We start from the raw sequence: 17424 nt of genomic DNA on the forward strand, positions 1-17424 counted from the left end.
AAAAATAACAATGGGGTGGGTGGGTTAATGGTAAAGGCAGGCACTTGAGACAATGGCCATGATAAAGGAATACACCCCCCCCCAATTACAGCTACCCAAAGGAATGTTCTTACCAAGACCCAGTAAGTATACAGCATTAGCTTCATGTGCTATTTTTCAATGACAGATTTTAAGTGTTTACAACAGCTCAAATTAAGGCAAAATGTGTGAATCGTCATCATTCTGCCTTGGATGCATAAATTATAGCAGAAGAAACAGAAAAACCTGGAATAAATACAATACATTTTGCAGGAGCGTATTACTAACCAAGGACATTCTTAAATCTCATCTTATCAAGGATAAGTTATTTTGCCCTCTTGTTAAAATATATTTAGTATTCAAATATATCTTTAATAAGAAGATGATCAAGAGAAACAAACACAAGCTATTCTAAGATGGTTCTTTATTATTTTGTTTTCCCAGATGCATTGAGAGCAGCTTCAATTTCTTCAAACACTGGCACAGTTCCGGCGTAGCTGTTAGTCTCTATAGAGTCTAATTTCTCCTGATAGTCCACTGGCAAACCATTCTGCTTTGCACCCATACAGATGACCTGCAGGAACAGAAATGGGATTTAAAATGCCATCGTTAGATTCCAAGTATTTACACAATCTGGAAAAAGGGATGAAGGAAGTACATTAGGGCAAGGGCATATATATATATATATATATATATATATATATATATATATATATACACACACACACACACACACACACACACACACACACATCCATATACCACTTGATTTCTGTATACTGGATGACTGGCAACTGATTGTGTGAACTGACTCAATTGAGAAGACAATAGAACATTTATCTCTCTGTGATGGACATGCCATGGGCACACCAGCCTTCCCACCAAAGTCATGTCAGGAAAGAGGGGTTGGCATTAGCTCTCTCAAGCTGCCTTTGCCAGTTCCTCTCTTCTACCACATCCCAAGCCTTTCTTGATCCCAGGAAAGGCTCTTCATGAGATCCAGTGGCCTGCGATGTGGAGAAGAGGGAGGAAAGTCACATGGCATGAGCAGAACCATCTGTATAACTCTGAATACAACTCTATACTAAAAATTTGTTTTAAAAATCTTCAAAAACTCACACATACTAGCAAAATCGTGAAGTGCAATCACAGGATCTGAGGGTCACACACAATACCAACAATTGGGGTCCTATAAAAGATGCCCTCTGCTTGGTAAAGCAACAGTCTGTGAGCACTGAAAACAGTGTGATGTGAACAGTCTATTCTATATTATATTATATAGTAGTGGGGCGGGGGGGATAGGTGAATCACCAGTAAGAAACGGAAACATAACCTTGTCCAATGTCTGCATTTGCTATGGGATACTAGAGCCATTCTCTTACTTTAATCTGTAAAATTTGGAGAGCAAAAATGCATGAATCAGGAACATAACAGGTTTTCTTCTGATAACAGTCTCAACATGATGCAGTGGATGAAAAATACTACTATATTATCGGCTGCCTGTGCAATTAAGTCTCTGTAAAACTATTCCAGACACGCAGTAACATTACCAACATTTGGCGCCTTAACAGATCTCACAGGTTCTGCAGGTTCGGCTTGTTCTATGTTTTGAACATATCCGCAGAGAGAGTGTTAGTATCAATGGTGGATAATCTCCAGAAGTACTGGGATGCCACCCCTCACTCCTGTTCCCTTGAGGAGAAAACCAGGAGTGGAGAAACAAAGGAAAGAAGAGGAGAGGTTGTTGAACTTCTTATCTTCTTCACTGCAGACTGGGCCCTGCCTGAGACAGGAAGATCTACCATTCCATTAATAATAATGACTCCGCTGTAAGCAGAGAGGATCTACAGGAGCTGACCTACCGGAAAAAAGAAACTGGTGCTCCCAAGCCTCCTCCCATATGTGCATGCCCGGACCTTAAGATCATCCACAGGGGTCCTTCTCCACGAGCCCCTGCCAAAGGAAGTGAGGCAGGTGGCTACTAGGAGGAGGGCTTTCTCTGCTGTGGCACCCCGGCTGTGGAATGAGCTTCCCAGAGAGGTTTGCTTGGCGCCTACAGTGTACTCCTTTCGTCGCCAGCTGAAAACTTTTTTATTTTCTCAGTATTTTAACACTTAATTTAACTTAAATTTAAACTTTGCTGTTTTAATTCCATATTTTAACCTATATCAATTTTTGCTCTTTGGTTTTAATCCTGCTTTTTATATTGTATTTTGTATTAGTGTTTTTAAATTGTTGGTTGTTTTTATGCTCTTTATGGTTTTAATTTTTGTGAACCGCCCAGAGAGCTTCGGCTATTGGGCGGTATAAAAATATAATAAATAAATAAATAAACTATATTACACCACATCCTTCCCACTTTCCCCTTCAGCCCTGGGCAACAAAACCTCCCAAAAGCCCTATAAACTCCTATAGATCCAGAGCTGCTTATTATTACTACTAATGCTACTAGTTGCTGGGCAAAGATATGAATTCCAGATGGGACCAGCTCAGGAGGTTAAAATCTAAGCTAAATCTAATCTTATAGGAGTGGGATTGTGGAATCTGATCATGATACTATAGTGTAAGCTGAGGGCAAGAGTATTTATTTATTTAAGCATCTTTATCTCACCCTTTAGCCAAAAAGGCTCTCAAGGCGGCTTACAAAAATATTTTGTAAGCCATAGGCTTACAATCTAAAAAACATGACACAAAAGAGTCCATCACCCAATACTTGTAAGATGTTACCAGAAGAGCTTTCACCTCCATTCATGACACCAAAGCCATATCATAGGAACACCAGAAGCTGCACTGTAATCAGCCAGACCATTGGCCCATCTAGCCCAGTATTGTCAACACTGACTGGCAGCAGTTCTCTGGAGTTTCAGGCAGGGCTTTCTCCAGCCCTGCCTAGAGATGCCAGGGATTAAACCTGGGACCTTCTGCATGCAAAGCATGTGCTCTAACCACTGAGCTACACCCCTTCCCTATCAAAAGGAAGTGGCTACTGCCTAGCCACAAGCCCAACATGATGCAAGCTGCTGGCCTGACTCAGCAGGCCTGAGCCAATGTCTAATTTGATTCCCAGCCAAGCAGTTTCCCCCAATTTCAACCACGCAAGTACACCCACATACACCATGTGAGAGAGGCCAGGGGACTGAGGGGACACACACACACACACTCAAAGGACTAATAAAACAACATGGTGGAGGTTTCTATGAATTCTATAAGGAAATAACCTTGCTTAGCAAAACCTGAATTACAGAGCCAAAGCTGAATTTACTATGTCAAGGCAAGATCTTTATTGCTTCAGACAACACTTATAACAATACCTTTACATAATTTTAAGTATACGTCTGCATATACGCACACACCTCTGATGATTATGTCATAAATGAAGGGCTCTCTAAATTCAGTTAGCTGCAGTACTATTTTTGCAACAACTTAATCAACCATCTAGAGGAAGATGGGATTTGTTTAACTTTTATGTGCAAGGAGTTACATGGTTCCTTGGTTCCTCCTCATGGAACTTATACCCGGCTATAACTTGTTTATAGGTTAAGAACACAATTTCCCTCATCAGCTCATAATCATTTCAGAATCACAAAGGAATCCTACCTTTTTATACTGAGGGGAAGGAAGACCATAGATGTAGTCGTTCATTTGGTAACTTCGACACTTAAATACTTTCCCTTCTTGCGTTTGAACACTAACTTCTATTGGGACATAAAGACCATCTTCAACTCCCTCTTGTCTGAAACAATGTAAGAAATACCTTGCACATCAAATTGCTAACATAAGAGCAAATGTAATAAGTTAGTTCTTTAAGGGTACAATCCTATGGCTAGCTTAGGAATGCTAGGGGTTGAAGTACTTTTTTCATTCTCAACATACATAGGATTGAGTCCTAAGGGGCTATTTAGCAAGGCACCATACGATACCAGAGTGTAATTCAGGTTTCCCCAACCTGGTGCCCTCCAGATGTTTTGGACTTCAGTTCCCATCAGCCCCAGCCAGCATGACCAAAGTTCAGCAATGCTGGGAGTTTTAGTCCAAAGCATCTGGAGGGCACCAGGATGGGGAAGGCTGCCGTAAATAAATAAATGAAAGAGAATCCTTTCCAATGGCTTTGAAACTCAGTAATGTCCAAATGTGTGCATGTAAGGCTGCATACAGACAGCACTTTTTCAGCTGCTGGTTACAAAATTTAGTACTCATCTAGAAATAGGAACAGAAAAGAGAGGCATAAAGTTACGAGGCGTTTTACAGAGTACGCCTGACTGCCACATAATAACCCTTCTGCATTCCTGCACCTCCTGTTTGAATAGGGTCGGGAATAGCACCATGTCTGTATAGTCTCTGAAGGCCTAGACTAGCCTTCCCCAACCCAGTGCCCTCCAGATGGGTTGAACTACAACTCCCATCATTCCCCAAGGATGGTAGGAGTTGTAGCCCAACCCATGTGGAGGGCCCCAGGAAAGGAAAGGCTGGTCTAGAATCATACTAACTGCATACAGGCAGCACAGATCCCTGTGAAAGAGATGACCCCCCTACACCCAGAACTGAGTTTGTGTTATCAGTCATTCCAAGAAGTGAGTCACAAGACGGCGGTCAGTACCAAAACCACCCTTGCCAAAAGGAGGAACTACCATCTCCTGCAGACCTTTCACTTCCTTTCGTGTTGTTTCTGGTCCAGCCAAACACATCCCAAGTTATTTGCTAGCATATATCCCAGCATATATTCAAGATCTGTGACACACGTATAAAGGCCAGGGGTGCCAATGTGGCTTTTCAGGGTTTCCCAGGAAACCACATTCCTTGCCCCCACCCTCTTTCCCCAACCACCAATCATTTGGTGGTTTCCTACCTCTTCTGCATTTTTCCCCATTCTAAAAGCTTAAAATGCCTCTCCTAAGGCTTTGTTACTGGCACTTTAAGACCTTTAAGCTAAAACATCCTCACAGATTTGGGTTTTGGCCTTGCCCCTGTTGCCTTTGGCCCAGCCCAACACTGGATAGTAGCTCCCAAGAGCTTCTAAATTCCTGCCTTAAGCCATTTCTCAGAATACGGACTCAGAACCACGACCACATCTGTAAGTACACTCATGCAGAATAATCTGCAATATAATTAAGTTTTAACACTTACGACAGTACAAATAACCATAACTAAGGAATCTCATCCCGTCACCCTCCTGGGATTCCTGTTCTGACTGTTTCTACTACAAAGACCGACTGTATTAGCACAAGATAGCACTACCATGTGCCAAACAGGGATGGCAGCTCAAAACCTTTGCAAAGGGAGCTCCCCTTTTAAAAAGCCATTCCTTTTTGCCTACTACTGCTGTTCATCGGGGTGGCATTTGAAGCATCTTTACAGTGTAATCCTATACACACTTGGGGTTGGATTGAGATTTATGCTGGATCAATGGGTGTGGATTTCCCTGCCAATCCTTCCAACAGCAGCTCCTCCAGCCCCCTGGAAATGTTACACAGAGAAACAAGAGCCCCTGCTGAGTGGGGTGATCCATGGTGTGGGGAGAGGGAGGGATCCCACAAAATAGGGACCTTCCGTGAGTTGCTTACGAACATAAGAACGTAAGAAGAGCCCTGCAGGATCAGACCAAGGGTCCATCTAGTGCAGCACTCTGTTCACACAGTGGCCAACCAGCCACCGGCCAGGGATGAACAAGCAGGACATGGTGCAACAGCACCCTCCTACCCATGTTCCCCAGCAACTGGTGCACACAGGCTTACTGCCTCGAATACTGGAGCTTGCAGAAGGTCCCATCCTCTCCTGGAAGGCAGATTCTGGCTCCAACCCTTACTTAGGAGTATATCCCATTTATGAGTGGGGCTTACCACTGAGTAAACATGCATACGGTTAATCTGAATACTTATTACAGAAGCAAAATTCCTTTTTCTGTGGTTCCCTGTCAATTCCTCCTGCTGCTAGAATCAATGACGAAATTCTGGTTTCTGAAATTAAATCAGGCTCTGCAAATTAAGCTCTGTTTCTATTGAGAAAAGACAAGTGGCTTTGGTAATTAGTACATTTGGCAAGATTTGTCTTTTTAAAAAAAAGCCATACAGCCTCTATTCTATAAATTAAGTTTAACAAATTAAAGTTATCACCTCATATCAGTGACACATTTCTTCCTATGCAGAAATAATTTAATGTTCATGCTTAGTTTGGCAATGGCTTTGGAAAAGAATCAATGTACAACATTTCCAGAACAAGATCTTAACCATGTGTGGCTCATTAGCAAATTGACAAAAGACTGTAGAACTGTAAGTCACCCACCTATCCAGAGAATATAAATCATTGGAGTTTATTTTCCATACTACCCCCCACACTTCATCACCAGGAGTATAAACAATAGTAGCTGTGCTTCCATGCCACTGAGAGCTTGGTTTGCCTTGATGAGAGCCAAAAGCAAGCTTATAATCCTGTGAATTAAATGAGAAAAATGATCATTCTTCATTTATATGCTTCTAGTTTTAACATCATGTAATTCATTGAAACAAAGTCAGCAAAACAGGAGGAAAAAGTTACTTTAATCATATGCCTAATTTAAAATTCCATTCACAAACAGACTTCAAACTGTAATAATGAGTTAAGAGCAAGAAAGAGGAAACACATAGACTACAGTTTCAGCTGAGATGAGCCATATTGTCAAGATCTGAAAGCTGATCAAAAGCCCATATTTTGAATGCTGATAACATCCGCACAGCGACTTGGTTGTATAGTGGTCGAAATACTTGGCTTTAAATCACCAAACAAAGACTTTACCTTGTTTACTACTTTCACTGTAAAAATAATCACAGCAGGAAACTCAACGAAAGGAAAAAGATGGTTGTACAACACATCTCCTGTTTGCAGTAGTCACATAAGTAGAGAACAAGTTTCTTTGACATACAGAAAAATCAAGAGAGAGTCAAATGCAGTACCAACCAGTAAGTGCGCCAGGGTAAGAAAAACCACAGATGGGTTTTTTAATAGTATCCTCTCCCGCAACAAGTTACTACCATAGGCAAAATAAAGGAAAGTTTCATTCCTGCAGATTTGGTTACTACCCAATCCGGTACATCTCTTGAAGGTTTCCATCTACTAAAAATAAGCCCTGTTTAAAAAAAGAAAAAGAAAAAGGAGACAGATGTTTGTTTATTAGTAAAAATAAAAATAAAAAATAGTGTTTGCTGATGTTCCAGAAAACTACAGCAGTTTCAAATAAACAATATTTTCCCATATTATTCTGCTGCTCTTTTATAGGCTTTGTTTCAGCTAACAGCAAGATGTTAATGGCGGAAGTATAGCTGGTGGGAATGTGAAGGGGTAGAAGCTCCTGACTCAAACCTCTTAGTGCAGAATTCCCCAAGCTGGTGTCCTCCAGATGTTTTGGACTACAACGCTCAGTATTCCCTACCATTGGCCATGCTGGCTGGGGCTGATGGGAGTTGAAGTCCAAAACATCTGAATGGGCCCAGGTTGAGGAAGGCCCCAGTTTTAGGGACTCTGACACAAACCTATGTATATTTACACAAACATAAGTCCCACTGTTTTCAACAGAGCATACACCTAAGGAAGTGTGCATAGCAGAGGTGTAGAACCTCAGGCCTGGGGGCCAAATACAGCCCTCCTGGGGTCCTAGAGAGCCACATCTCCTTCCCCTGGCCCCACCCCACTTCATTTGGTGGTTTCCCAGCTTTTGTGCATTTCCCCCCTATTCTAAAAAGTTGAGATGCCTCCTCTAAGGCTTAGTTCCTAGCTGTAAGAGCTTTCCACTAAAATAAGCTGGTATTTTGGGTCCCACCCCTTTTGCCCTCAGCCCCACCCACCACTGGGATGCAGCATCTGAAAGCTTCTCCGAAATGGAATTCGGCCTTCAAGCTGAAAGGTTATGCACCTCTGGCGTATTATTATTATTATTATTATTATTATTATTATTATTATTATTATTTCTTACCCGCCTCTTTGTTTGGATCGAGGTGGAGAACAACAATAAGTATAAAATACATAAAACTGAATTAAAAACATAGTATACATTTTTAAAACATTCTAAAAACATCCTAAAATTCCACTGGATAGGCCTGCCAGAATAGATCAGTCTTTATAGCTTTCTTAAATGCTAAACCACTGTTGACAAGTCTCCTCCGGCAGGCAATTCCACAATCTGGGAGCACCAGAAGAGAAGGTCCACTGGGTAACACTTGTCAGCCTAATTTTGGCAGACTGAAGTAAATTCTGCCAAAATTAGGCAGAAGAGTATGATAGCCACAGACAAGCGGCCTGTAAGTGTAATAATGCACCATCTTCCAAGGGGTGCCTCTAGGACCCACCTTATGTAGACAGAAGGGCTCTGCTCATGGAAGGTGCCACCCCTTTCCCCTCATCACTGAGCAGCAGCTTAGGAAAATGTTTTGCAAAATCTAAAACAATGTGAAAAGGAGATTTTGTTTTGCAGATAGATACAACAGAGCTACAGACGTGGGAGTCTGCAATGCTAGGCTCAAAGCTGCTCAAGACACAGTTCTAGGATGCTCACTCCAGGGTGAAATGTGCACCCCAACAAAGAAGCCATTGTTTTGGGCCAAGTAATTATTTCATAGAATCATAGAATAGCAGAGTTGGAAGGGGCCTACAAGGCCATCGAGTCCAACCCCCTGCTCAATGCAGGAATCCACCCTAAAGCATCCCTGACAGATGGTTGTCCAGCTGCCTCTTGAAGGCCTCTAGTGTGGGAGAGCCCACAACCTCCCTAGGTAACTGATTCCACCGTCGCACTGCTCTAACAGTTAGGAAGTTTTTCCTGATGTCCAGCCGGAATCTGGCTTCCTTTAACTTGAGCCCGTTATTCCGTGTCCTGCACTCTGGGAGGATCGAGAAGAGATCCTGGCCCTCCTCTGTGTGACAACCTTTTAAGTATTTGAAGAGTGCTATCATGTCTCCCCTCAATCTTCTCTTCTCCAGGCTAAACATGCCCAGTTCTTTCAGTCTCTCTTCATAGGGCTTTGTTTCTAGACCTCTGATCATCCTGGTTGCCCTCTTCTGAACACGCTCCAGCTTGTCTGCGTCCTTCTTGAATTGTGGAGCCCAGAACTGGACACAATACTCTAGATGAGGCCTAACCAGGGCCGAATAGAGAGGAACCAGTACCTCACGTGATTTGGAAACGCATGCCATACAGCATACCCAAATACATCTGCCCACATGCCCTCGGGGCATCAGCTAGAGACACCAACCAATATGACAGGAAGGCACTGCCAGTATCATCTCTATTGACTGCACAACAGCCTGCCTGCTACTGATATGGAGAGAAGGGGTTATCTGGACAAGCTCAAGTCCCTGACTTTTGTAGGGACATTTCCAGCATGCATCAGTGCTAAGGTGAAAAAAGAGAGCCGTTATGTAAACTGGCCCAAAGAGTTGCTTCCAAGTCAGATTTAATCCAGTTTGATTTCAGAGGCAAAGGTGGATATCGCTCCCATTTTTTCTACCTCAGCCTCACAGCTAAAGCATTTTAAACTAAGTTTTCATTCAAATAGATATTTGCAAAAGCAGTGATTATGCTGGCAAAACGATGAACCTAAGAGCATGTCTATGCCTCACACTTCCAAATTCACTCAGCTGCCGCAATGCTGAAACAAGACTTTGGTGAATGGGCTAGGGATACCAATAAAGCAGCCTTCTCCAACCTAGTGCTCTCCAGATGGTGTTGGACTTCAACTCCCATCAGCCCCAGCCAGCATTGCCATTAATCAGGAATGCTGGGAGATGTAGTCTAAACCAACTGTTGGGCACCCTGTTGTGTAAGGATGCTTTCACAAATCACCAGCAAACTACATTTCCCAGGGTCCCTTTTGGGAAAGATGCATGACGTGCAATCAGGCATAAAATGTCAACTATCTGAGTCTGGAGATGCCCTAGATGCATTAGGTCACTCAACCGCTCATGAAAAAAATGAGGCAAGGAGAGCCAGCTTGCACAGCATCTTTAAGAAGAACTATCTCACGGCCTTCACTTGTAACGAACACAAGAAACACCCTGCTGCATCAGACCCAAAGCCCATCTAGTCCAGCATCCTGCTTCCCAACCCATGAGAAGCCCACAAGGAGGACATCAGAGCAATTGCCCTAGAATAAGGAAAGAGAAACCTTCAGTTTCACTACACAGCTTTCATTTTCTATTTCTAGACATTGCAAATTCTGTTACATAAGCACTGTGCTTTGATTCAGTGCATGTATGTACACATAATTTGTCGTCCCCCCAACCTGGTGCCCTCCAGATGTGCTGCACTACAACTCCCAGCGTCCCCAGACAGGGGATGCTGGGGATTGCAGTCCAAAACTTTGGGAGGGCACAAGGTTGAGGAAGGCTGCATCAGCTCATCATTATTATGACGTACCTTCTGCTTTAGACTCTCTCCCCCTACTCCCGAGGCCCCAGCCTACAACAGGCTTTTCATTTAGAGGGTGACCCATTGTTTCAAGTAGGGTGACCATATGAAAAGGAGTACAGGGCTCCTGTATCTTTAACAGTTGCATAGAAAAAGGAATTTCAGCAGGTGTCATTTGTATATATGGAGAACCTGATGAAATTCCCTCTTCATCACAACAGTTAAAGTGCAGGATCTATACTAGGGTGACCAGATACAAAAGAGGGCAGGGCACCTGCAGCTTTAACTTTTGTGATAAAGAGGAAATTTCACCATATATACAAATGACACCTGCATAAATTTCCCTTTCAATACAACTGTTAAAGATACAGGAGCCCTGTACTCCTTTTCATATGGTCACCCTATTTCAAGCCCTCCCATTTCTAGCACACAGATACCCCAACCCCCCACGTCCAGACCACTTGATCCTTCCCAAAGCAAGCAGTATCACCCTGCAAGAGATACTGTGCCCGGGACCCCTGGAGCCACGGTCACCTGCAGGGGCCGTGCCCAAGCAGACCCCGAGCGACCCCCTCACCCTATCCTGACCTGCTCTCCCTTGCTCCTTTCTCGTTTGTGCAGCCGACCAGCCAGCGACTTCGCACCCGAGAACAACCGGCAGTGTGCGCGACGGCGGTGCCCATTGGCTGAGCACTCCGCAGCTGTCTTCGCCGCCACTTCTGATTGGCTGTGAAGCCTTGGAACGTCCTTCCCACTGCCGCTTAGGGGGAAGAGTGAGGTGAAGGCGTTTTGTAGCTTTCCTGGATCGCCACAACACTTTGGGAAACACCGTTTCGGCCCACAATATGTTTACCCTTTCCTTCGTGGAAAGTGTTCTAAACCAGTGGTGGTGCAGCTAGGAACCCACTAAATAACTACCTAGAGAGAGTGATAGGTGATAAAGCTGGTGGAAGCAGACTCCATTTTATACCGGTTAGGTTTGACGGAGGGGGGGGGAGCCTACAACTCCCAGCATGCCCTAGCCACCTATGCTGGCTGGAGCATGCTGGGAGTTGTAGGACTCCTTTCTGTCTAAACAGGTATAGCATTGTATGCTTAACTATTTGTAATCTTCCAGAGAATGATGGTTATTGGGTGGATTAAAATATAATTAATAAATAAATATTAGCTGCATAACATCACAACTGAAGCAATACATATGGCCGACTAGAAAGCCTATCGTAAAATCATTAAAAATAAGGTCTAAAAGTACCTGGTTCCACCCCTGTTCAAAATCTTTCTGACTTCCATTAAAATGCAATCCTGTACCCACTTGGGAATAAGTCCCATTGGACTCATGGGTTGGGGATTCAAACCTGAGATACAGAATGGTGTCTTCAACACCATATGGAGCAGCCTCATCCTGGTCCATCCAGCCCAGCATTGTCAACACGAATCTAATGAACATTAGCTTTCTAAAACCCCAGGTAAAAGCTATTTCCAGCTCTGCTACTCGAGATTTTGTTAATGGAAGATTCTGGGGATTGATTCTACAATCTTCTGTATATAATATGGGTGTTGAACTTCAGGTCTGTGAGCCAAATGCACCTCTCCAGGGCCCCCAATCTGGTATTCCCCAGGTGGCCATGCCTCTTCCCCAGGGGGCCTCTTTCTCTGGCCCCACCCCTTTCCTCTGATTAATATTTAGGGTATGCATGGACCCCCCGCTCCGCTTCTCTTCCAGATCTGCGATTTGCGGATCGTGCCCGCTCCGCCTATGTCCGCTCTGCTCCGCTGCGGAGCTCCGGATCCGGATCGGAGCTCCGTTCCCCCCCCCCATAGGCTTGCATTAAGTTAAAAAAGTATACAATTTTTTTTCTGTTAAAGTTAGAAACCTCAAGTTTGGCACCATGACACCTCATGGAGGTATACACATGCACGCCCAGACTCAAGGCAGTCCCATCATCCCCTGATTTTGGGGGAATTTATGAAAATCAGGCACCCCATTCACACCCCTTTCGATAGCTCCGTCAATTTGCACGTTAGAAACCTCAAACTCACCACCATGACAGTTTATCCAGGGATACACATGCACGCCAAGACTCAAGGCAGTCCCATCATCCCCTGATTTTTGGGGAATTTATGAAAATCGGGCACCCCATTCACACCCCTTTCGATAGCTCCGTCAATTTGCATGTTAGAAACCTCAAACTTGGCACCATGATAGCTTATCCAGGGATACACATGCACGCCCAGACTCAAGGCAGTCCCATCATCCCCTGATTTTTGGGGAATTTATGAAAATCGGGCACCCCATTCACACCCCTTTCGATAGCTCCGTCAATTTGCACATTAAAAACCTCAAACTCGCCACCATGATAGGTTATCCAGGGATACACATGCACGCCCAGACTCAAGGCAGTCCCATCATCCCCTGATTTTGGGGGAATTTATGAAAATCGGGCACCCCATTTGCAGACGTGGACTGTTCTCTGACATTTGGACAGAAAAAAAGGGAAGTGGGCACACTCACAGATGCCATCTAGACCCACAATCATGCCAAGGTACAAGGCAATCCCATCATCCCCTGATTTTTGGCGGGGCTTAAACCTGCAGACAGCTCAATGGGGCCATTTCAAAGGAAATCCCAACATGCCATGAATTGGGGAGTAGAGATCAACCTAAATTAATCTTCTTCCACACTTGAAAAACGGATTTGGAACTTCCAAAACTCTAAGTGAGCACAGGAAGGACTTCTCCCCTGAGTCAAAGCCAGACACAAACCATCCCTGCGAGGCGGGCAGGGGAGGAGGGAGGGAAGGCAGGCAGGCAGCAGACATTTCTGGGGGCGTAAGGAAGTGAGCCAAGGATAAGCCAGTGATGCATATAAAATGGAATAAATAAATAAATAAATAAACAAAGGAGGGGTGGAATTAAAAGCAGCAGTTTTGCTGAATAAACAACAAGAAGAACTTTTTTAAAAAAGGCTATATCTGTCTTTTACCAGTAATAGGGGTGTGTGTGGACGTGCCCAAAGGGGAAATCATCGGCCAATTTAACTGGTCCTGTCTAAGAACCAGTCTTTTAAGAAGCAAAGCTCTCACTTCAACTCATCTTTGGAGGGCTCTGATGGCCCTCCAAGTACAGGAGAGAGTAAGGGCACGTCCACATGCCCTAGGGGAGCTCATCCCCTTGCACCACATCTTTTCAGTTGTTCCCCAAAGTTAGGGTGGGTAGCAGTGCTGTGTTTCTATTTCTTATTATTGGCTTAGTATATGATTTCAGGTTGTGTTTGTGCATTTGGTGGGGCTACTGTTTTAAAAAAACTCTGGGAAAAGTCCGTTCAGACTAAGAAAGAGAAGTTCCCAGAATCCCAAGTTACCCGTTTTGCCTATCCCCTCCTCCAATTTTGGGATCATGTGATCATAACTGGGAGTTGACTCTGCCTCTCAGCAATCAAAAAGGTAATCTTTTCCCCGCCTTTACCCTACTTTTTTAAAAATTCTAGCAAGCGAACCACACCACGCAGAGAGCTGAGAGTAGGCTCAAAATGACCCCCAGCCATGACTCTCTAAGCACAAGAAGTTTCAGAAAGATAGCTTCAAAAACAACACAGTTATCCCCTTTTCTTTTCTGCAATGCAATCCTATGGGCGAAATGTTTCAAAATGGCGATCGGATCGGTCTGCGGAAAGAGAAGCGCTCCGAAAATGGCCGCTTCTCTTCGCCTTGCTTCTAGGGGTCCCCGGTCCGCTTCTACTCCACCTCTGGGCAAGGCGGAGCAGGCCAATTCGCTTCTGCTTCTATGCTTCTAATCGAAGCGGAGCACATCCCTACATTTGTTCGAGTGGTTTCTTGGCCTTTGCACACTTCTTTCCCATTCTAAAAGACAGCAATCCCAAGGCTTAGTTAATGGTAGTAACAGCTTTAAGCTTTAAAATATGCTGTTATATATTGGCCCTGCTTGTTTTGCCTTCAGCCCCCTGTCCACCACTGGAATGTGGCTGGTCTGAAATTAAATTCAGCCCTGAGGCCGAAAGAGGGTTGACACTGCTAATATAAGCCATGGATTTTACCACTTAAGTGTGTCCCCACACCCAAAGTTGTACAACAGCTTTAATTTGGATATCAGTCTTCCAGGGAAATGTTATACCACATTATACTTTGAAAATGAATTTGTGGGTAAGTCAATATTTGAACTTGAGATATAGTATTGCGTCCTCAATGTGCATACCAACTTTTCATTCTTAACTGTCAATCTTAATATCAACCTTAATATTCAATGCAGTGTTTGTGTTACAAAGAAATGGAACATCAATGGCAGATAAAATTTATTTATTACAAGTATATTTAATATGCTTTTCATCCAAAGATACGAGGGCATTCAGCAAAACAAACAACAACAACAAAGAAACGAAATATCTACAAATGTAATACAATAGAACAAAACATTTCAATGAAAAACAGATCAGAGGTGTAAAAACCGAGCAGAATAAGCTTAAACTTACACCCCACATCAAAATGTCTTGCCAAATAAGTACATTTTAACTTGGTGCCAAAAATATAGCAGCATCAGTACCAGTCAAACTTCAATAAGAATGGCATTCCAGAGGTGAGGTGCCATCACAGAGAAGGTGCGCTGACTAGTTCCACTACAACAAACCACCCCTGAAGGCCTCATTTCAATAAGTCAATACACCACTGCATTGGGTGAAGACAGGTGGTCTTCCATGTTGCTGATCTGCTGCCAATTAGCGTTGTCAACTTTTTCTGGCAGGATACCTGTGCCTTTAACAGCTCCTGACAGCAGAAATTCAGTGATCTATTGCCAATTCCTCTCATAGTATTGAGTGATGAGAGGATCGTAGGCTAAGCACTGGCACAGCAACATCATCCCCAAATGAATTTGTGTTGTACTTCTCCCTCTCCCCCCCCTCTCTTTGAGCAGTATAGCGGCATGTGTTTTTTGCAGGGATTAATAACAGTTGTACTGAATGACTCTGCTGCAATTGCAAAGAATAGGATGCTACTTTATCTACAGTGGTGCAATCCTCTGGTTTGTACCTCATTCATTATTATTGGACCATCACTATGCTAAGGCTGCTTATAAGCATCCAGCCAAGCCAGAGGTTAATGACCATATGTGAGTGCTCTTTGCAGAATTTTCCTTCAAGTCTGGGTCTGAATTTTGAGAGGCTCCTTTAGGCCTCACTAATGGTGCACTGAAACAGACTGCAAGCCATAATACAGTAATTAGAAGCTAATGTGGTGTTTGTAGTTAAGGATGGCTGCCAGCAGACCTTGCGTGAGCAGATCTAGAATAAATATAGAATTCTATTGCTGAATCTTCTTCTTTTTCTTCTTCTTCTGTAAAAGCCTTTGATGATGCTGGTGGATGTAATACATTTAGGGGGCAATTGACAACTGAATTCTGAAAGTACGCCAGAGTAAATTGGCTGCAATTTGGCCACTTAGTATATTCCAGTGTTTTCCAGTTGACAATTAACTTACTTTATGCTGAACAACGCTTGCTTTTAGGTGAAAATAACTTCTGTCTGTTTCAGGGTCCCTCCAAAACAGCTGACTGTGCTATAGCCATTTAAGTTGTTTGAAGACTGAAACAATTGGTAATCATTTGTATGCTCTTGTATGGGAATGCAGAATGTTCTGTTACAGCCTCTCACAACCTGGTGCCTTCCAGATGTTTTGGACTGCAACTCCCAGGATTCCTGACCATTGGCCATGCTGGCTGGGGCTGATAAGAGCTGAAGTCCAAAATATCTGGATGGCACCGGATTGGGGAATGCTGTTCTATTAAAACAGAAACAGCTAATCAGTTATACTTGTGTGTCAGCTAAAATCTGACCGGTTGCCAAAACACAGCAACATGTGCAATCAAGGTGTGTGTGTGTGTGTGTGTGTGTGTGTGTGTGTATATATATATATATATATATATATATATATATATATATATATATATATATATTTTAATGGATAAATAACAAAGAAAATAAGGCACCTAAATTAACATAACAGAAATTTATTTTGGTCACTGGTTATATTTGAAATTGACAGTGTTGTGCAGGTCTAAAGTTAGTCTTCACAAATTATTTCAGCCGGAATTCTTGCATATATATTAGTGCGAACAAGATTATTCAGGTTCAAGGGATTTGTGTGGCATACGTCATCCATTTTATTTTTCATTATTTCAAGCCTGTGGCTAGGAAAATTGAACATTCCTACATTCTCAGTGCAATATGATGGTGTAAACCTCACTCAGTTTAACTTCAGGCCCTCTTAACAACACAGGATATGAACAGGGCTGATTCTTGAGAAGGGCCAGAGCCATCATGACAAAATATTGGCACTATCCAGAAGCTTCACAGAATAGGTTATTTGGAATCAAATCCATCCAAGTTAAGTATGCCACTTTAAATTGTCTATAAACATTATGATGGGTTAGAGCCAGAATAAGTTAGCCATGCATCAACAGGACTAATTCGTCCTGTTGATTTCAGTGGGATTAACAGTGCAATCCTATACATGTCTATTCAGAAGTAAGTCCCACTGGGTTCAGTGGGTCTTATTCTCAGGTTAGTGGATACAGGATTGCATCCTAAAGGTTGACTGACTTACTCTGGATCCAACCCAACATTGGTTAACTGTTTTGAACCGATCCAAACTCCAAAATATGTCTATGGGCATATGCAAATTAAAGGTGGAGCAAGAACACTTTAGTAAATAAAAAAAAATCCTTATTTAGGGGCGGCTTTTGTATTTCTAATTCCCATGGAGCATCTAGCTCTGCTGCCAACAAGTTTTGGACATCCAGCAGGCTCCACTCAACCAGCTGTGACTGTGGACACCCTGCTGGCCTTATCTATGACTCTTTCCTCCTGCTTCGGTAACTGGGGATGTCGATCTTTAAATTATTTTGTAACCACAAGATGCTTCTTAATTATGTATTTCTGCTGTTTTGGCCCAGGTAGTTTTAAGTAACAATGGTCAATGGCAGGCTTTCCAAACCTTGGGTCACCAGATCTTGTTGGACTACAA

General features: G+C 43.2%; 1 protein-coding gene across 3 annotated transcripts; it reads right to left on the bottom strand.

Annotated features, from left to right (window-relative positions):
* Positions 1-425: 425 nt before the first annotated feature.
* GGCT (gamma-glutamylcyclotransferase) lies at positions 426-11054 on the bottom strand. Of its 3 annotated transcripts, XM_063124788.1 has the most exons (6): positions 10979-11043; positions 8334-8423; positions 6949-7117; positions 6298-6443; positions 3616-3751; positions 426-592 (listed from the first exon to the last, which is right to left on the bottom strand). In XM_063124788.1, exons 3-6 carry the CDS (start codon positions 7099-7101, stop codon positions 446-448), a joined length of 582 nt encoding a protein of 193 aa, XP_062980858.1. In that variant the 5' UTR covers positions 7102-7117; positions 8334-8423; positions 10979-11043; the 3' UTR covers positions 426-445. The 3 variants fall into 3 exon arrangements, with proteins under 3 accessions (XP_062980858.1, XP_062980868.1, XP_062980876.1); XM_063124798.1 differs by lacking the exon at positions 8334-8423 and having other exon boundaries at positions 10979-11054; XM_063124806.1 differs by lacking the exons at positions 8334-8423; positions 10979-11043 and adding an exon at positions 10400-10464.
* Positions 11055-17424: the final 6370 nt, after the last annotated feature.

The sequence above is a fragment of the Elgaria multicarinata genome, chromosome 1 (genome assembly GCF_023053635.1).
Source record: "Elgaria multicarinata webbii isolate HBS135686 ecotype San Diego chromosome 1, rElgMul1.1.pri, whole genome shotgun sequence".
Taxonomy (NCBI): domain Eukaryota; kingdom Metazoa; phylum Chordata; class Lepidosauria; order Squamata; family Anguidae; genus Elgaria; species Elgaria multicarinata.

Coding starts and splice junctions, on each gene's coding strand:
- GGCT (XM_063124798.1), bottom strand. CDS start 7,101: ATGGAAACCTTCAAGAGATGTACCGGATTGGGTAGTAACCAAATCTGC. Junction 6,444..6,948: donor TTACCCTGGCGCACTTACTG/GTTGGTACTGCA, acceptor TTTAATTCACAG/GATTATAAGCTTGCTTTTGG. Junction 3,752..6,297: donor GATTTATATTCTCTGGATAG/GTGGGTGACTTA, acceptor ACATTGTTTCAG/ACAAGAGGGAGTTGAAGATG.